Source organism: Rhopalosiphum padi, chromosome 3 (assembly GCF_020882245.1).
Source record: "Rhopalosiphum padi isolate XX-2018 chromosome 3, ASM2088224v1, whole genome shotgun sequence".
NCBI lineage: Eukaryota > Metazoa > Arthropoda > Insecta > Hemiptera > Aphididae > Rhopalosiphum > Rhopalosiphum padi.
This window is the reverse complement of record NC_083599.1, coordinates 51720632-51744369: the sequence shown is the minus strand read 5'-3', so window position 1 is coordinate 51744369 and position 23738 is coordinate 51720632. Positions and strand designations below refer to the sequence as shown.

Below are 23738 nucleotides of genomic sequence, written 5' to 3'. Positions count from 1 at the left end.
GTTTCTCATCTGAAAGTTATTAAAACCACACACGTTTAATATTTAAAAGTTAAAGCTTATTTTTTTCATATTTTTTAATGAAATATACATATATATATTATTAAGAATATTAATTATAAATGTCATTAAAATTTTTAACTTTATCGCCTAACAATAAATATTTGTATTTATTGTCTCTTGCGCATCAACTAAATTTTGTAAATTATGGAGTAGATTATCCGATTAAGTTCTTCAACTTAAATAATAATATTTCGTTGACTAACAGTATGTTCGTGTAGGTGTATTGAACGCAATATACAATTAATTGATTAAAAGTGTTTTTAACTGTTATGTATTTAAAAATAAGTATGACGTCAACAGTCCATTTACCATAATCGTTAAAGTTGTTCACGAAAAATCTAAACTGTTTAATCGCATTAAAAATGAGTAAATTAATTTGCATATAATTAATTTTAGTATAAATACTCTAACTTTGCTGTTTCCATGACGTAATCTTAAAAAATGCAATGTTATTTATATTTAAGAAGATAAGAAGTGTAATGATCACTCGGGTGAGAGACATGCGCATCCCACTCCTACAATTAAAGAACTGGCCCCAACCAGCCGTATGATGAGGTTTTCCAAAAATATCAAACTTATTTATTATTGAATAAATTTAAATGCTAATTTTTTTACTATTAATCAGTGTGTAATAGGGTAATAATTATAATTTATTGTAAAAGATCTACATTTATTTTATATTTCTGAATTTTGTCATAAAAATTTGTAAAAAAAAATATTTACGCTTTTTAATATTTTAAGTCTTGATTCCATTACTAATATATGACCTATGTGGTTCATTAGGTACATCTTGTAATAGGTACTTGCCTGAAATTAGTAATATTTAAGTTATTCAACTTCAAAAACTTAAATATTTACTATCCTCTCAAAATCAAATAAACACAATAAGTCAATAAAATATTTACTAGATATAGGGTATAGACTTTGGGTCTGTAATTAATTATTACATATATTATATAAGTAGGTACATAACTCAATATTACTCTCCTCTTATTTATTTTGATTTAATATTATATTATTGTCAATCTATAGAATAAATATAAATATATAACATAATATACACAATACACATAATTATATACATTTATATTTTATAATCTACAATATGAATATTATAATACATTTTCCATTAAATGTAACTATATAAACAAAACATTATTTTTATAAATCGATAATGTACAGATTAATTATTATTTTTCCCTTGTTTTGGGTTATTGAAATTTATTAAAACACACATAATAATGATATAGCCAATAGCCATAAAGGTAAAATTTCCTCCAATTCAATCCTAGTAAATACCTATATCTGTAGCTTTTCCGACTTAAATCATAGAATAATATGTTAATTAAAATGGAATTTCGATGATAAAAAATATAATACAACTATAATTTTCTATTTAATAAATAAATATACTCAAATATATATTTCATATCTAGGCAATTACTTATAAAAAACCAATTTACGCAAACCCCAAACCCTAAACACAATTTATTACCCGCTTGAACGTATAATTTTATACAATCTAAAAAAAAAAATAGTAAATAAAAACTTTGATTTATTTATATAATTAAAAATTAACAATTCCTAAATTAATCTCATATCTTAATCGTAGAACTTAAATTATATATTATTTGTTAATTATTGCACAATACAAATATAAATAGGTAAAATTAATATCAAGCTTTTTATTTTTTATCCAACAAAGATTTTAAATATACAAAATGTTCCTTTTCATATTTTAATCGTTTGAGATTTAAGAATTTTTAATTTTTTTTTAATTTGGCTTAAAATCAAATTTGTTTTATTTTCCTCATAAATTGATAGACGATAATATTATAGTTTAATAAAATAAGTTACGGAAATGGAGAACTTATTATAAATTTACCTGTATTTTTTGTTCTAATAGCTTTAAACATTATTACTTTGAACATTTGAAAATTAATTCAATACAAGATTTTTTTTTGACAATATAAATCTAAAATGTAATACATGATTAATAATACTTAACTAATAAATAAATAAATTATTTGGTTTGTTGTTTTTTTTTTTTACTTAAACACGTTAGAATAACCTGAATATTACTAGATTTATTATGTTATAATATATTTTAAATGTTTGAATGTTAAAAAGCTTAAAATAATACGCATAAAAAATCTTAGAAATATTCGTCTAATTATGTGTTATTTTTTTAGAAAAATAATAAAAATATGCTGTTTAAAAAAAATTTGCTCATATCCAAAATATTGTATACTGTTTTTTTGATAAATATTAAAAACTGAATGTTAGTTTCTGATGAGATAAATTAAATTTTTGTTTATTGATATGATGTCTGAAATTTCAATATGACATTAAAAAACAATTTGCATTAATGTACATATTGTACATTAATGTTAAATGTATTAATAATACATTTATTATTGTTTAAATAAGCTGCTTTTGTGTTTCAAATAAACATCTTACTAAAAAAATCTCCTACAATATAAATTTGTATACAAATAGTTGTTATTGTTTGTTTTAAATAATGTTTTATTTTTATTACATTAACAAAAAAAAAAATAGTTGTAGAACAAAAACTTACTTTTCTATAAGATTTACTTAAATATGTAAAACTCTTCAAATATGATGTCGTTATCTCTAAAATATGTGCATTTTTATAATATACATTATACAACTTTTTCTTATACAACATTATCAGTTAAATAAATCATCGACATTTATTCTCATCTCGAGAACTGGATCTTTTTGGCAAAAGATGGGACACAATAATAGCTACACAATCGTTTTGAGTGCACTCTGACCGTGGTAGATATGTAAGATTTGCTATGTGGACTCGTTTTTAAACATTCACAGCTACATAACAGAGAGGGCTACAACTTAGAATGAGGTTGAAGAATCTACAGAGTATTCTATAAGTTGGTAGAGGACATTTTATCCGTGAAGGAGGATAAAGAGCGTATTTGATAAAACGTGATGGAAAGATGGCTTAGGCCTTAGATGAAGCTGGGCACTACCATTATCATGATGCTTTTGTAGTGGTAGCATCAATACCAAGTATCTTTCCTCCTCCTATTCATCCCATGACACCACCGGGTGGATAAAGATCACAGCAGATCCATTTTTCCTTATGTTTTCCAAGAGACTTACCATGTATTGTTATGAAGATGATTTTGTATAGTTTTTCTGTTGTTGTTATTGTTGATATTTGACAATAAACAATACAACTGAGGAAGAAAATAATACTATCGTGGTTCTCATCTAAGTCATAATAAGTACCACAGGAAATGTGTGTGTATATATATGATAAATAGAACATGATATTATCGGTTTAGTAAGCAAATAATTGTAGTATATTAATTAATTAATTAATACCTACATGAAAATAAGAGATATCATATTGCTGGTTTATTCGCAATAATTGGAGAATAGTATAAATGACGGAATAATAATTAATAATAAAAATCCTTTACATTTTTTAGTAGTAGTGACATATTTTATAGGAGGGTTTAAATGATAAATTACTTTTGGGAGTTGGAACTTGATATTTTATATTTATTTATAAAAACTATATCTAAAATAATACATTATAGTCGAATGTTTTAATTAAAATCAAATAACTAAATACTATATTATAATAAACGGAAATGTAAAATATAACATATTGTCAAAAAAGATGGAAATGAATTAAACTTTTGTTTTTGTAATAAATAATTTTTTTAAATTTTTATTTGTTATCATCTAAAATTCTTAAATGGTCGGTCAAATTTTTACTGACTCCCAATTTCTTGATCAATTACTGTTAGGTATATATGCTTAAATTATGCTATCTGACTACTAGTTCGAAGCTTCGAACAAAAATGTCATATTTCTGTGGGAAATATAAATTCTGTAATAAATGAAAAATAATGTATAACATTATCTAAAAAAATAATAAGATCTGAAAAGATAGGTAATAACTAATAAGAAATAAAATACAACTTTAAATTTTCTAAAATTTTAATATTATGTTGAAAAATCCAAATTTTACTTTTGAAATGGACTAATTAGTAGGTACTTAGTTGTTTTATTTTATTCCACTCAGTTAAAAAAAAAAAATATTACATAATTCAGCAAGCAAAAGTTAAATAAAATAATTTGTATTCACTTCACGGTTATCTACAATATTAAATTATAATAATAGCTGAATAAACACCATTTTAATGTATTAATATGTAAATGGACAGTTTTCAAGCCGAATTACTTGATGTAAATATTTAAAAACAAACAAAGTAAATCAAATTTGTAGATAGGTATTTTACATATTAATTATATTGTTATGTGCATTCAAAAATTATTTATAATATATACAACAATAAAATTACAAATAATTAATGAAAAAAAAAGGATAAAAAAAAGGAAAAAAAACAGAACATAATCTTTTATGATTTTAATTATAATATATATATATATATATATATATATAACAGTTTCTCATTATATTAATTTAGATATTATAATTTTTATCGTTCTTATTTAGTAATTTCACTTAGATTTAAAATATTACGGTAGATTTTTAAACAGCATAGGAAAACCGAAAATGTAATAAGTGCAAAACATAAAATATTTACAAATAATACAGTGAAACTTCTATACAACGAAATCGGGCGGGGAACAAAAATAATTCGTAATATAGAGGGATTCTTTAAATAGAATTGCATAGGTATTTTATATTCTGTATTTTAGTAAAAAAAAATAAATTAAAAACTATTAAAAAATAAACATCAAAATAAATAGGTATATATCATGTTATAAATCTTATTATCTTATTATATATTTATTTATTTAATTTATTATTGAGAAATAATTAATGAGTTTCGTTTGTTTATTATTTTTATAAATTGTACTATGTTTGTAAAATTCTTTGATTTTGTTTACAAAAACGGGTTTGTTATCAAATAGTTTATTGGTTATATAGAAACATCAGATTTTTTATTCAGAGATACATTTACGCATAGTTATCAATGAAGGTCGTGGTTCTCAAAAATAATTCATTAAACAGCAAATTTTGTTAAATAGAAGTTTGTTGTATGGAAGTTTTACTGTAATAACAAAAAAAGTAGGTAAGTGGCATGCTCTCGTGTACATTATATTTCTAGTGGGTCACTATAATGGATGTGTTAAATTTAAATTCAATGATATATAATTTATTTACATTTCATGCAATAGTGCAAATTATTTTGGTTATAATTATACGTAAATTATTATTTTTTTTTAACTTTAAACAGTTTTTTAGTTACCAATTAAATATTATCTAGTTATTATTTCATGAAACTAGAAACCAGTAGTATTAAAGTTAATAATGAAGGTCGAGATTGGATAGGAAGACAATTTTAATAATACCATAAAATAAATAACATAATAAGGGTGCTAAATAAAATATTATTTAGACTTAATGAGGTTTTTTTTATTCAAAATTATAGTCTCGACTTCTCGAGTTTTTATTAAAACATGTGCTTTATTTTTTTATGCGTTATTATTACCTATTGTTTTTTAAAACTACCTATTTTTAATAAAACAACAATTTTATTAACTTAAAATAAAGTTGAATACTACCAATCATAAGTATTATGCTCAATGCAGTATGATGTTCATTTAAATTTAGTTAATACTAATTGTGTATCATAGTAATTAATTATAGTTTACATTTAATCGGTTTAAACATTTTTACATCATATAATATATTAAAACGTATCATTTTAAAAAAAAAAATGTATCAAAAAATAAAGACTCCTCTTGTGTCCCCCTGGTCATCTGTATTTTAAAACATAGTATAAATTCAATATTTAGTTTTATTTTCTGTATAATTTTTATGTATAAAATGTATATTAACTTGTATATTTTATAGTTATACTTAAAGTTTAATTAAAAAATGTAATTTTTGTTTAAACCAAAGTTATTATTATTAAAATGTATGAATAACTACTATGCATTTTTGCTGTTAATTACCAAATAAATTAATATTTTATAAAAGAAAAAATGACATTGTATATCGCATACTTAAAAATTGTTAAGTGCATATGGCGTATAGATACGTACGTATTTCATTATTTTTTTAGCGTATAAAGCTCCGAACCCGTTTATGATCAACGACCGTAACATATTATTTGATTCATATAATTATTTCTAATTGGAAATTCATTATGTTCAGAGACAATCTTGTAAATTCGTTCTCCTATAATCTATATACAATATATACACGCTGCAGTATCTCGTATAGACGTACAGTTTCACGACACTTTTTGATTTATTGTCTAAGATTAAGCTGCCGTAGAATATACATCTCGTGTCGGCTTGTTCTTTTCAAAGCTCCGTCTTTTATATTTTATTAGACAATAAACTGACAATATTCAGCAATTTGAAACGGTCGCTAATATACGTCATTGGTATTTAATCCACCCAAACCCCGTCTGGGACTCGACGGTATAGGAATTAGCAATCGTCTCGTATTGTATTATTTTGTATTTATTACGAAGGGTTTTTATTATTATTATTATTATTAATAATAATTTTTGAGAATTCGACAAAAATCTAAAATCGGTTATTGATTTATAAAATATATCGAATGCACATTAGTAACTTTATATTAGTAAAATTAAGCAGGCACGAAGTGGTACAATATTGTCTGAAAATCAAAGGTGTGATGGTATATACTATAAAATGTATTTTGAAATTAAAGTCAACATTACAATACGTATAATATAACGTTTTAATTCTATTTTATAATTATTATTACCAAGTTTCTTGATAAATAAATAAATGCATCATTATTATTATCTATAAACACCCGCACGCATTGTATACAATATATAGACATCTAATAATCTGTGTCTGTCCGTCGATCGACGTGGAAATATAATGGCATTTTACAATTATAACTAAATTATATATAATAATAATATCTTTCGGTTTCAAGTATACCTAATACGTCCTTAACCTAATATTTGTATTAACTGATTCCAGCCAATGTTGTACAGAACAACATAACAAATAATAATTAATATTTAGGAAAAATCAAAATATTTATAATAATATTGTCAATATTATTGACGTATTATTTTAGCCGTAGAATTAAAAATAGTACGTATTCATTGATATTTATTCTTTATTTAAATACTTTGTAACCCGAATGGACGATCGGGCGAATGGCTTTGGTTTTCTAGACTTGTTATAATACCATCATTCAGTTTATGTGTCTATTTTTTGCAATCTGTCACGAAATTACGCGTTGTGCTATCCACCTTGTGCACTTACAAAAACTGTCATTATAAAAAAGAAATACTTTTATAAAAGCGTAACTAATTTATGTAACAAATGCGTAAGAGTAAAACAGTAAGTATATAAAAAAAAAGCTTGAAATAAAAAGCGTAATATAACACGAACACGTCAAGCTCGTTTAATATAGATACTTAAACCATAACTAAATATGTGTAACTCACTGATAAAGATTGTTAACTGCAACGAGTCACATACTATTTAATGTGACATACGTTTTTGGAAAAAAATAATCATATTCAAATCCTCGGTTTTTCAAATAAATTTGTTATGTAAATAACATGCAAATGTTCGTGTACAGTCGCAATAGGTAATCACGTTTATAATTTTATAATATGCAATTTACTTTAAACACGGAAGCCAATCAACGGTTTTTAAACGCCGTGAATTGATGAATAAAGAAATAATGTTATTTAAAGAAGGAAAATGTGCGATGTACCTATACTCTTGTACATCGCAGTCTATCACGAAGACATCCCGTAATTGTTTTCACTGAAAAGCGATGAGTAACAAGTATTTTCTTTTTATCTTTGTGTTACATTTACAAAACGGAATCCATTAGTTTGCTCTTTCGCCCTTCAAGAAAATTATATATTTCTTCCGCACACATCATTAGTGTTTAGTTAGAAAAGCGTAATGCGTTAATCTTTTAGTACAATTTTTATCCATCCCAGTTTGACAGAACATGTTATTATTTTAATTATATATGAAAAAATATATAAATGAATCCAGAACGGTAGTTATTTATATCGTTTTAAACTAAATAGTACCTTCTATATGATCTTTTATTTTAACACTTATTATAAATTATCTATAATTTTATGTTCAGATATCGTGTCATAAAGTAAATTGCAAATTTTCGTCTCACTATATAGTGGCGGGAGCGGCCATATTTATTTTGTATGATACAATCAGTGGATTTCGAAAATTTATATTACGTAGGGTCTTTAAGAGATTTCACGAATTCGCTTGGTTTATTATCGTCTAGTTCATTCCTTGCGAGTAATATTGTCGAATACCAACGCTCAGTGATTATGTGCTTATTGTTATACTTTGTCGCCGTCGTTTCGGGACCACAATAACCATTTATTTTCGAAATATTCGTTTGGTCGTGTTTAAATACCAAGTTATATTTATTCATATTATCCTCTATTCAGATTGACTTTTGGTCATTATATATTTAAATTTTACAACGAGGTAAGTTTAAAAATAATTTGTAGACATTATCAAAACAAATCTAACGTGTAACCATAATAATTATAATCGGGTACTTTCTATATCGTGTGTACAAAAAACATAAAAACATTTATTCTCCCACTCCCTCTCACCGCCAGTGTTTTTCTTTCAAAATTTAAAATGTGAATAATTTATTTTCGTGTTTTTTAAAAGCGAAATACGCGTAATACGTCTTAAACAGACATATATCACAATTATGATTTATAATTAGTTGTACACGACGCACTCGGTTCTTTTTATCTTTCTTGCAGCTATTACCACGTCCCTTGTCCATAAATAATGCTCGTAAATCGTAAGTAAGCTGTAGTATACACGTATACAATACCCACGTTAAATTATTCAAACCGATTTTTGGATAATTCAAAACTTTATATTCACCCGTGCGGTTTAATGCCTTAATGGTATCATTTACCCTGCCTATATACATGTATATAATACATATACATCATACACAACCTACGCATTATATATGGTTAAAACAATGCTCGTACGTTACCTGCGCAGGTGCACAGATCAGAAAATGCATTTCACGATTCGCAGCCTATTATATATTATGTATGGGCGCCCGCCATACTACACGTTCGAACATGATTAATTCAACATATAATACTCGAGAGCCGGAAGAATTGGTGCGATTTGTTCGCGTTTCACAAAAATCGGATCGGATGTTGTTATGCGGCGACGTTATTATGATATGTACACGTAAGTATATAGCTACAGTGTACGTATATATAGATATATACATGACACGAAACACAGAACGCCAACATATAATAATAATAATAATAATATGCAGCTCAGTCGAGCTTGCGTACACAGCCAGTCGGGCGCAAGTCTCTGTATCGAAAGCGTATATCGGAAGAGAGAGAGAGGTTGATAACAAAATAAAAGGCCCACAGCGGCGTCGGCGCTCGGCTCGGCGGGCAATAAAATATTAATCTAATAACCGAATGTACCCACCTACCTATATATATATACATGTTATGTATGTGTGTACAGGCGGTAATAACCATCTGTGAAATATATTTATGTAGACCGTTTTCGCGACAATACACTATATTATATTATTGTTTCGTATATACACGACGACGTCGTTCCGCCGATTGACATTGATCGATTTACGGTTTTTATGGCTTTTGCGGAATAAAATGAAAGCGCTCTTGACACGGTCATAAATCCCCATCAGAGTGGTGTGTGTGTGTGTGTGTGTATATAAGTAATTCAATACATCCCATTGTCTCGTCGTGGCGTGTGTGTGTGTGTGTGTGTGTGTAATGTGTATAACAGATACGCGTTTTGTTTTGTAGTCGTCGTCGTTGTCGTCGATTTCGTCGTCGTCGTCGTCGTCGTCGTCGTTGGTTTAATAATCTGCCGTGAAATGACGATTGTCGTCGACCTAATACGCACATCCGCGCGCACACGTACCTTCTCGCGTGTACAGAGAATATACCTATATCCGTTTGTTTATGCGATACGTCGCGTGTTTTATAGGTATTATTATAGGTACCCATCTAACGTAATCCGTTATTATATATTAGCGGGTCATCATTATTAGTAGACAGTAGTATTATTATTATTATATTTTGACGACCGACCGACCGACCCCCGGTAACCGCGGTAACCGGTGGAAGCTGCGGGGCCTGCACGGCGTTATGATATTATGCGCGCGGCTAGGGTGGTGTCGTACTACGTGTATAAATACATATACGGTCTCGTATTATACGTCTATACATATCACAATAGACCAATAAACCGTGTGCGGGTATTAAGCACACACACAAACATAATACGATACAATGCAATATAAACTAGTGATAATAACAATGATTTCATTTCGTATATAAAATATATAATATCATTTTTTTATTTTTCACGATTTTTGTCATATTATTGTGCGTTTGTGTACGTATTACATGTGAATGGTTTTTTTATTTATATTTTACAGTTGGCCACGAACAGCGTTCTCCTCTTGGCGTCCAATTGTTTGGGACTTTTGTCCTATTTCCTGGCCGACAAGCAGCAGCGGACCGCCTTTCTGGAAACCCGGCAATGCCTCGAGATGAAAATGGTCATAGAAGAACAATCGACCGAGCAGGTAAATAATAATAATAATAATCATAAATGCGTTACATAATATAAAGGCCGACGAGACATTTTCATGACGGAACGACCTATAACGTTGGTATAAGGTTAGGTTAAATATTACATTTAATATTTATATATATATATATGTATATTATATATAAGTACCAACCTATAGAAGTAATTATTATGTTATTCTCGGCGAAACGATATAGTAATATAATATAATAATATAATATTAATAATTGAACGGTACCTATTACATATTTTTTACAACGCAAACGTCATAAACTCTGCATACTACACACGATATAATATCGTCTCAATTAAATTGTTACTGGTAGAAAATATTATATTATTATTATTATTATGCACACGTAATTATATATTATAAATCTTTTTAGGTATATTATAATATAATAATATTGAATAATACGCGAGATAAAAACATTTTGATGACACACTATAACGAATGACTTTATAGTTCATGATTTTTCAGACATAATAATTATTGTTTGTAAAATATTATTTGTTCGATTAAATAGTTATAAAAATAACCTATATATTATGATGTATATCAATTATTATTTCTATCTATACCACATACAGTTTATGTTTGATCTAATTATTATTACTGGAAAGTAATTACATATAACTATCAATAATTCGGTCGATGCAATTATATACACTTAAATCTACGATCTCGATTCACTTTATGACACTTATTAGTCGAATATGACGCGGAAAATATTACACACGATTACACGAAGGTCGTTTTAAAAAGTGATTTATTATTTTTCTTTCTCGTCGTCCATAATTATTTATTTTTATGGTGTTCAATCAAATATTAAATTGGATCGTCACTTTTTTATGTATGTGTACGAATATACACTATTTGATTGATATAAAAATATAAAGACTTTTTATTTTTACTTTAGTAAACGATCTTAGATTATCTCAAAAAATTAAGAAATGTTTGGATGAATAATATGGCTTTCGTCATAATTATTAAATTGTTATAAAATCAAATAGACATGTTTAAATTTTATAAAAAGTTAAAAGAGTATACTAATTTGACATAGTCCGAAATTAAATGTTCCAGATTCTATGATTGAGTATTGAGCTTTATTCATACTTTTCCCATCGATGAAATATATTATTTTTCTATGGTTAAAATCAATAGGTAGGACAATACAATTTTATATTTTACAAACAATCCGTGAAATTCAAGTAAAATTCAGTTTACCTACTACATATTATATAAATATTATGTTATCAAAAAAATAACTAATATTTTTATATATAAATACTGTCATAAGTACAATATCAAATTCATAGACATTAATAAATGATACATATTTCTGAGCATAATTAAAAAAAAAAAAAAATTATAAATCACTCGCTTTGCTTGGACTCTAGAATACAAGAAAACATAACATATTTTTTTCTGGGAATATACTCCAAGAAAATCATCTGTCTAGCTCTGGTTTATATTTAGATTATTTAGAATGTCTCTAAATTTAATTTTTAAAACCCCGAATTCACCTCGATTATAAAATAGGTCACTATTAAACTGGACACAACTTTTGCTATAGTACATATTTTAATGTTAATTTTAAAAGATTAAGTATCTAATTTAAAGACAAATATTCTTCAAAAGAAATTATTCTGATAATATATAAATAATGCTATTAAATATATATATATATATATATATATATAAATCCTTTAACTTTCAAAATACATGGTTATAATATTAAATTTATAAAAATAAAATAAAATATAATAATAGTATATTGGGATATGTACTGATACATTTTGTATAATTATTTATAAAACAAAAATAAAATAATCTAATTTATAAAAATAAAACTAAAGATTTAATTTTTTTTTTAATATTGAATGTTTGAAATTATTATAAAAATATTTCATTTTACAGAGAAAAATATAAGGCAAGTTCAAAGTTTGTAGTTAAATGTTAAAACTTTAATAAGTTGTCTGCAGTAATGATAAAATTAATTCAAGAAAATATTTAATCGTAGTTCGGAATCTCATAGGAACAATAATTTAATATTTTCGAAAAGTTATTGGACTAGAATTTATTGTTTAAATTAAAATATCTTATAAAGGGATTTCCAAGTGCTTCATAAAATGTTACATTAACATTTATTTATTTATAATTCCATAAGTAGGATTTTTTTTTTTTAATTTGAATATAAGTTTATTTGAAAATATACTATCAGTAATTAATTTAACAATAAATAAATTGATTAAAATATAGGGATGTCGAATTGAATTTCACAATTTACTTAAGAAGGAAATCTTCAACACATTATTATTACTGATCAATGTAACTATACAGTATACCTGCGGTCGAATACTTTATTTTTTATTTTAATTTGAATTTAAATTATTGGGATATGTACCTAATAACTTAGTTTTATTAAATTTAAATTTAAATACAAATATTTATTTTAAAAACGTAGTTATTCATAATTTTAGTGAATCATAACATTTTAATACAAACGTAACTCAAACCATATAAATGTTACTATATTATATTGTATTTGTGTACACTCTATAGATATCTGAATTTGTTATTCACCGCAGTAACTTATTTTTATGAGTACTTAAAAATATTTGAAAAACCACATAAACACTATAATAAAGTAAAAACCGAGTTGCGCTTAGAAACGTTCTTCCAATACGATGGTTTATCATTGACATTGAATATTTTATAGTTACTATATAAAATTAATAGGAGTATTCTATGTACATTGAATTTACGCGTCATTCTCTACAGGATAAGCAAAATTAAACTATTGGTTTAATGACAATAAATACCCTGTTCGGTGTTTTTTACATGTAAATAATATAAAATATAGAAAAAATTATCAATATAAATTCACAATTTATTTTAGTGTAATAATTATTATATAATACGGCAGGACGCAGGAGTATCTAAATAATATAAATATTTATACATATTTTAATTTCTTAACTAGTTTATACATTGACAACGATTTTCAAATGTATTTCACGTGTTTATATTTTCTTTCGGCTGTTCAAGATACCTGGTTTGGAGCTAAGTTTCTGATCTTATTATTTGCGTTGTACCTATACGAAAAATAAATTTAATTTAAGGTAAGCTTATACGAGACTATAAATCAATTTCCATTGGATTTTCCGTTATTCGTGTAGCGCGTTGAAGAAGCACGGGAAGAGGCAATCTGCCGAGATGATCCACCCGACTTGTGCGTACCTACACAATTGTGTATACAATAATGGCATACAACAAATATTGTACAACAATTGAAATTGAGAAGATCAGGACAAAAAAAAATGCGCGTTCGTTACGTTTGTGCATACAAGAAAAAAAATAATATTGTCTGAGTATAGTTTGATGGCCGATCCCTCCTCTGGCCATTATGTTTTCGCGTCAGCCCGTAAAAAAAGACGCTGTTTTATTTCGCATTTTAGTTTGTTTTCGTCACGGTGACATTTTAAAGATAATATCGTCACAGCATTTTGCAGATGATTTTTTATTGAAATTTGAAAAATTTAAAATTAATGAGTAGACATGAAACGGAGATTTATTCATACTATTAATATTTAATGTGCTCGATTTAGCTGCATAGTAACATTCAGCCGAAAGTTTCATCTTTACACTAAAGTTCACATCGCAGCTATTTTCATACCGATTGCGTAGAACATAATTGTATTAACATTATTTCCTTATAGCTTTCTCTAAATGACATCTTACTGCTGTAGCACAAATCTCGGATTAATGGATGGCAAAATGGGTATTAAGTAGACTACGTTGAAAATACATTTTTAATTTACAAGGATTAGAAGAATATTATTTAGTTTAAAGAAAAAAAATATTCTCATCCGTTTGTTACAGGCATAATATTACTGCAGACGACTTTCGTTTTTTCAATTTTGTGCATGTAGAATGCTAATTGATTTTACGCAAATAAAATTTAAATTTATTGTTGTTACTAAAATATGAAAATCGCACCTATAAAGTGTTTTCTTTTTCTTTTTCTTTCTCTTATTGATTATTTCGCTTCAACATTAAAGATTATTAGCGTTGCATTATAATTTGTCAAGTTTACATTTTTCTTCTTTTCTTTTTATTAATTTGTGTTATTTTCAATCAGTAATTTTATAATAAATTACTATGTACGTTTGTATAAATCTACTCATTTTAAAAATTAAAAATGTTGTTTGTTGCTACAGTTTGAAGTTCAAAAATTCCGTAAACATAGTCTGGTAAAGGTAAATTGTTGTCTTCCCTTTCGCTGTTGTGTGAGCGACATTTTGTTAAAATATGTTTATGTAGTGAGATTAGTTCTGCAGGTGATGCATTTTGGAGGATCTTCTTTAAAGCCAATAAGAAACCGTGAGTTAACGTTACTTGGACAATTCTTAATCTATTTAAAACTGTCTCGACTTTTCTATTTTTGTTATTTGGAGCCACTTGTCTATTGTTCTTTTTTTTATTTTGTTTTTCCCATATTTAGTCCCATTCTAAGAAATAGATATTTTTAATTCTACAAAATCGCATCGTTAAAATGTATTTCACCAACTAAAAGTAGACGAAAAGTGGTTTTTTTTAAGTTTTATAATAATGATGATACATCGTCACGTCTAATTTAATACCTAATTATTTTTAATGACTATACAGTTAACTAATAATTTCTTGTTCAAACAATTAACTAAAAATAATGTTAACTGTTAAGATAATTGTGATTAATTTTGTTACTCTATATTTTATCTTACACAACTTTAATTTTAGTGTTTTGATATGTTGATAATTTTTTTTGCTATGGCTTATAAAGTGTTAACGTTAGTCTATGGTTTTATCGTTCTTAATTATTCTTAACAATATACCAATCCAAAAGTGTAAATATTTTAATATAATTATATCATTGCATTTTTTGAGAATAATTATAATTAAACATCCATTATTCTCAGGCACCATAGTTTATGAAAAAGATAATTTAGAATAGGATGATACATAAAAAAAATATGTTATATAAAAAAAGTTTAAATATTTAAAATTGATTATTATGATTGATACATTAAACTAATATAATAAAATAAGTACAATTTATATCAAAATATACATCGGTTCTGTGTAGTCTTTTTATAAAACTAATATAATCAAATTTCCATAAGTAATAATAATTTATTTCTTAAAGTATATTAAGGAATAGGTTTTTATTTTTCACTCTGCAGCAGCCACTCTACAATTTTATTTTAGTAATAATAAAAAGGTAAAATGAAGCAATAAGAGTAACCGTAGTAAACGTAAAGTGAAAATCAATGTAGAAGGATGCTGATGTACATATTATTCTACTGAAAAATAAATTCATTAGATTTTATAAATTACACAGCTATAGATAATTTTAATTTTTAACAGACATAATGTAGAAATTATTCCTGAAAAAATTTAACGACGTGCTCGGCTGTTAGTTTAATTATACGTATACAACAATAAATAAAATGAGTTCGGTAACTCAGTGGTGGACTTTATTATTTATTAAATATAATTTAGCATTTTATTGATATCACTATACCTCATTAAAAAAAAAAAAAAACACTAATTTATTGCTGTATTAATTTACATAAATATGATATAGGGATTTACATTATATTAAATACAATACATTATACATTTTATGAAGTTAAATCGTTTTTGTTAAGAATTAAGTTTTTAAATTGAAAAATCAATACCACTTATTACATTTTAATGATTAATCTATAAGTGAAATCATTGAACATAAAAATTAAAATTATATTTTCGCCCTTTTAATAATATAATAATTAATTCTCATAAGCAGTTTATAGAATTTCCAATAACTCATGATTCATATGGAGTAAATTTTAATTGTACACAACTTATATCTATTAAATATAATATGAGATGGTTTTAAATTAAAAACAATAAGTCTTAATTCAATTTTTTTTTTTTAACATATTTGTAATTAATAATATGGTTTTTAAAGGTCGTCTTTTTTTTCACGCAAATAATAGTAGGTAAATATGTGCTCGTAATGTGGAACAAAATATATTAACATATATTTCCTTACAGCATTTTAAATTTCGTATAATAAATTTCTTATTTGCATATCATGTTATGTTAAAATAATATTTCTTATACATTATTATGAATTCATTAAAGTTCTATACATATAAAATAAATGGAAAAGCTCTTAAATTCAAAAAGCATTTCGAAACTTGTTAATATGTTTTTGTTTATTCTAATAATCCAACATCAAGATAAAAGAAAAAAAATTAAAATAGACACATTTTTGCGAGCAACAATACAAGTTTATATATTTATGAAAGTATAGGCAAGTACTTCAGTCAGAAAAGCTATTGTAGTATTATTGCATATACCTTTAAATAATATTCAATAATAAATGATCAGTAATAACTAATAAGTAACAATGATAATAGGTACATGTTCTATAATATTTTAGGGGTTTACTTTTCATTTTTATTTTTTAAATTCATTGATATTATTAGAATAGTTTCTGTTTTTTTTTTTTTAAGTATATATTTATTTTACACATTTTATCACTTTATTAGAGACCTGCAAAAAACTACTAAAACATTAAATTAAATGTTTACATTATTTTCAATAAATAAAAATGTATTATTTATACTTTTAAAGGGATTTTGAATATATTAGATATAAAAATATTAATGTTCAATATAATAAATAAATAATAATTTAACACAAATAAAATTGAATTAAATAAAATGATAATCGATAGTCTGCAGAATAAATCTCTTTTTTGCATGATTAGGTACCTACCTCGTTTGAAAAATAAATAAAATAATATAATAAAATATTTTTTTTTTCATAATGAAACATTTTTTTTTCTTTACTGATTTTGCAATTAGAACATTCATAATGTAATTGAAAGTGAATGACAATATAATTATATGGATACGTTTTTAATATAAGATAAAATTAAATATTGTTTAAATAAAAAAAAGAAATTTAATTTAAAAACATTTTTATATTACCCTACACGTTCACTAGGAATGTCATAATATTTATTAATCAATATAATATAATAATAGTTTTATTATCAACAAATTCGTCGATTTGATCGTTTTATTATAATAGATTTATACAATATATTATACTATTGAGTATAAATACGCGGTGTAGACAGTATTAAAAATAGTAATAGAGTATTTGATGCGTATTAGATACGTCATGCGTGTATATTATGACCATAAAACGAATATTCATTATGTATAAACAATAATACCCAAACAAACCAAGTACCTATGATAATACAAAAATGTTTTATAAACATTAAAAAACAGTTTTTTTTAAATATTAAAATATGGCTCACGCAAAAAATATGAATTCGAAGGTATAAGAATACCAAAAAATGCAAAATAAAAACTATATATTACGGTTTATGAGTTATAAAATGTATCGACTTAAAAGATAAACTGTGAATATAAACTTAATTTTAACCGTAGTGGGTTTTCATACATTAAAAAAAAAATTATTTTTCTATGGAACACAAATATTTTTCTCAAATGTTTACAGATTAAATTATGACTTAACTTTTTAATATGAATTAACGCGAATTGATCAAAAATTAATACGACAATAACCTAGAGGTAAGAAAAAGTTTTTTTAGTAAATTTTTAATTTTACGTATTCTTACAAAATTAAAATGCAATAAAAATATCCTGATTAACAATATTTGAAACAATAACTAAAAAAAAAGTTTGTGTTTTATGTACTTATAAATGTAAACCTAATAACTTATTAAAATTAGTAGTGTGTTTAAAACAAGAGTTTTAACAACAATTTCTATTAACTTGCGTTTCTTTATTAACAAAGTTAATATTATTCAAGTTTCGAAGTGTTAATGAAAAATTCGAAAAAATCTACAAGTTCTTAAGCGCAAAAAAATGGATTATCACTACGCAGTGACTGTGTGTTGGGCAATTATTTTTTAATGCAAATCTTAGCTAAGTCTATGTTATTAATAATTGTTTCAGTGTAATTAAATGATTTAAAGGATGATACTATTTTACAATATAGATTAAACTTTAAATAGAAAATCTAATAAGAATACTACTAATAATAAAAAACATTTTAATTAATTTTAATTATATTTTGTTGAATAGGTATAGATATAAACGAGTAACTAACAAACACGTGCAACACATTATAGATTTAATAGAAAATAATAAATTCTTAAAACAATAAAATTGATACCTGTATTTAGTTCGAAATGAATTTATTGACATTACCCAATTAATATGAAATATAAATAATATATTAGATAGTTATTATAAAATAAATAACTAATTATGAAAAGAATTCATGAACTTTAGTTGGATTATTATTTATTTATTTATTTTAATAAAAGGTAGGTACCTATAAATATAAATATATATGATAGTCAGTAATTTATATTTTTCATTAGAAGAACTTAAGTCAAGTACTAAAATACAAACCTTTAATATTATGACAGTTAGAAATAAATTTCCAATTTATATAAGGAAGTATAGTGAGTTTTGTACAATTTTCAAGGTCAAAGTCAAAATTGTTTCAAAAAAAAACTTTTAATAAAATAACAAATAGCTCATACGAGCAAATGACCTATTTGTTATTGAACCTCGAGTCTCTGACAACATAATTTAATATGAAATTTTAGTGAGTACTAATTTGAAAAGTATGTACTAGAAAATTAGTTATAATATAACTCATCTGATTACTATAATGATATGAAGTTGCTTTTCTGAAAACAAGTCAGAGAAAGTAGAATAATAAGAAATAAAGTCTTTGGTAAATTAGTTTTTAAATCATATTTCCTACGATGACTGAACTGTTAGTGTTTTGTATTTCTAGCACATAAGTACATTTTCCAAGCTTTTAAAATAAAAATAAAATGACCACCGTACAACACTGAAAATAATTTATAATTCATTAAAAATATTAGGTAATTTTTTCTAATTATCGTGAAATGGAATTAATAATAAGAGAAGTATTTGGACAAAGCTCCATCACGTCTCTGGCCTAAACTTTATTTATTCAAAACTCATTAATTTCATTATTTGAATAACATCATATAGAAACCAAAAACCATACATAAATAGTTTATATCGTCTCTTTCTAAGACCTATTATTTATTCGAAACCTTTCCATTTCGTAATAATAACGTAATGTAGAAATCAAAGACCAAATTTTAATAGTTTATATCCTTTTATAAAGATTATAAGCCTCCAAAAACTAATTAAGGTTTTCTTGAGTAGCATTAAGTATTCGGACAAAGCTCCACCACGTCTCTGGCCAAAACTTTATTTATTCAAAACTCATTAATTTCGTTATTTGAATAACATCATATAGAAACCAAAAACCAAACATAAATAGTTTATATCCTTATAAAAAGATTAAAAACCTCCCAAAACAAATTAAAGTTTTCTTGAGTAGTATATATAATGTATTTTTTTCCAAAACCACGCTCGTTTAGTCAATAATGAAGTAGTCGAATACGTAACATATATACATGGACTTTATTATGGTCGTTTTTATACTATATAAAATGGTATCAAATTCACAAAGGTTGTCATCCGATTCACATTATATTTCAACCACGCGTATTATAGGTTGAACACTTTTGTGATTACTTTATTTTTTTTATTTTTTTGAACCGACCTTATAATGGAGCAATACCTACTAGTTTATTATTTATTTCAGAAAAATTCGATAATTGACCTCTAAAAACTACGTCCACGTTCAATTAACAATATATATATATATATATAAACTATATTTATATATATAATAGAAAGGCGTGTTACTCGACAAATAAAAAGCCACACAAAAACCTATAAGCGCCCGCTAAGAATCTATAGCGATAATATTTATAAATTTTATATTGACAGTCGGTATTTTTAGTGCTCGTTTAAGCTATTGGGGATGGAGAGACGTCAGAGGATTAATTACAATAAATTATTTTGTTTCGATAATTGTCTATTTATTTATTTATTTATTTTATACATAATAATAAGGGACTTTGTAATTTTCACCAAAATAAAGAAATATGATTTGCAGCACAAAAACGAATATCTATGTACTGAATTATTTCGTCGTTACCCTCGTCGACGTCAATACGTGATGAATTCGAACGACAATAATATTCATTTTACGGAATTTCTTACTATATTCATCGCCACTTTATTTGACAACCGTTACAAAGTTCGGCATCAAAATCGGTCTTAAACGCGTTATTACACAGCGTTCTATTATTATTAATAATACACTTTTGGCAATATAGTAATGCATTTATAATGTCATACACGTTTTTCATATTATATTATTTTTATCAGGTAACTTTAAAGTCAATATAGTCAATACTAACGTATTGTAAAGAACGGCGTGTGAATAGGTTGTAGTGAAATAACCACACGAAATCTAAAATGGAAAATTCTGTGTTATTAGCTTCTATTTTGCTCTACTGTATCGAAATATGTGCGTACTATAGAACAAAAATAATCGATTCGAATTTTGGTGCGAATTTCAAACTGCAATTCATATTTTATTCCTACCTGAGACGGTGCAAATTGCATACCTATATCTCTTTATTCGTGCGCGAATTTCGGACGTATTTTAAATATTTTGATGCAAACTATACGCCACGCGCCGCTGCCGCTTATGTTTTTAGTCGTTTTCGGGTGCAAATATATCAGCTCACAATAACATTATATACATATTGTTCCTCTCGATCCGTCGGTCGTCCTATTTTATTGTTTCGCGAACAGTCGAGTACAATAACATATTACACTGCGCTGTACGGTGTATAAAATAGCACATCAAGCGCGCCTTACACACTTGTCAAGCATAAAGTTGCGTTGGGATTTAAACGTCGGTCATTTGTCGCGTCGCCATTACGACGGGTCATTGCGAGTGGAATCATCGACTTTTTACTGTCGGCCGCCCCGACGAGACCCTTCCCGGACGACCCCGACCGCGTGTGATATCAAATCGACGGCGTCTGCGGCCCATTCGATCACGTAGTAATAATAATACTTGTCGTGCCGGGCTCGGGCGTAATGCTAAATAATTGCGCTTCGAATTCCTCCGCCACATAGTTTAATATATACGTGTGTGCGTGTGTTTCGCGAGGATGGTCGCAGAGCCGAGCTCGTAAACCGAAAGCTCAAACGGATACCGCGGATTGAGGTAGCGGAGAATCACCGACCGCCAAACCCTGTAATCTAGTTTAATGTATATAGTTATATACGTAACGCGTAATCCGCACAATTTTTGGATTTACGTCTCGGCCGACCGAATATTTATATTTATACAACATCGTCGAAAAAATCTCGAAAACTCGTGTTCCAAATACAAAACTCGCCTGTTTAATTCCTGACGCGAATGTTTGTCAAAGACGACGATGCAGCACAATATATATAATATCCCATCGTCGTAAAGTCGTCCGTTTTGGTTTTAGAGATTTTTTATTACTATAAAACGCGCGTAAAGTACTAAAGCATAAAAAAAAAAAATACCTATACCTATTGTGTTCTCTAAAATCATAACTGTTGGTTAACCGTGAACTATAACATAAGTTATTATTTTTTATTATCACACTCAAAGAGACATAAAAACATTTTAGTTGTTATACCTGGTTACATTTTTCTTTTGAGTTGTGTAAATAAAAACATTAAGACAATATTAGACACGCACCTGTGTGATAGACGGTACTAGAAAAATGTTGTCAGTTTGACTTTCGAAATTTAACTATTAATTATTATAATAAATTATTATTAACTTATACCTATACTGCGCCCATTACGTCATATCCGTGGGCTAATATTCAATTTTATTAAATTCTATATGATATATAGCCATGTAAAGATAATTAATTTTCATACACAATTTACTTTGAGTTGCGAATAAAATAAATTACTATCTAATGAATTTAATATTTCACTTTTATACAACTGTTTCGCATAAAATATATCGAAAATAAATTAAAAACAGGTTAAACATTATTAAATATCAATAAATGTATTTATTATACATATTTTACAGTGAATTAATATACAAATTATAATTGTACACTACTATAATATGCACACAAAATATTCAAATAAATTTTAATATTAAAGTTAATACAAGTTAGTTCAGTATAATACATACATTAATACAGTATGAACAGTGGACACAGTATTTTAAAACTTTAAAAATTAACAATTTTTCTTAAAAAAAAATATAGAAGTACTTTAGAAAAGATGTAAATTACTTAAAAATCTAAAAATTCTATATTAAAGTCTTAGAATGATATACATCCTATATTCCTATGATTCTATAATACAATTTAATTAGATATTTATATTAGGTATAGGAACTTAAGACTCCAGTAGTGGATCTGAAGCTCATTTAAGGAGGGGGCGAATTTTTATCATAGATTGATAGATACTACACTCTGTTCAGCGAGGGAGCACGCCACGACCCTTGTATTGATAATCAAATAATAATAATTGATAAGATATTAAATATCATTTATTAAGCTTGAAGTTATAGTTATGAGTTTATGACTTATGAATTACATATTCTATGAATAATCAATATAATATATAATTCAAGTAAAAAAAAGCCTAAGGGGGAGGGGGGGGGTAATCACCACGTCACCCCCCCTCAAATCCACCAGTAAAACATTCGTTTATAACGCAGCAAAATTGTGAATTCGCTGAGCACCGAGTCAATTACAATTTTTCTAGTTTAGAATTTCATTGAAAAACCATGCTTACCAATAAAATTTAAATTTAGTTTATGGTAATGTACCATACATGGCAAAGCTGAGAATTAATGAATTGAAATTTTAAGAGTGTTAAGACTATGTTAAAAAAATGATTTTATTTTAACTATAGTTACTTTTAGGTTTCTGATAACTTAATTACTAACTTGACTTAATTATTTTTTGAAATAACACGAAATAAAGTAATTTTCTTTTGACTTTTTTTTTTCAATTTTATTTTATTAAATTTCAATT

At 25.9% G+C, this 23738-nt stretch overlaps 1 protein-coding gene across 1 annotated transcript in view; it reads left to right on the top strand.

Moving 5' to 3' along the window:
* Positions 1–23738, top strand: part of LOC132924322 (adenylate cyclase type 3) — a 98296-nt gene that overhangs the window by 57392 nt on the left and 17166 nt on the right. The window contains exon 2 of the mRNA XM_060988550.1: positions 10550–10699. Within this exon, the coding sequence (XP_060844533.1) occupies positions 10550–10699 (150 nt within the window). The remainder of the gene's footprint in view (positions 1–10549; positions 10700–23738) is intronic.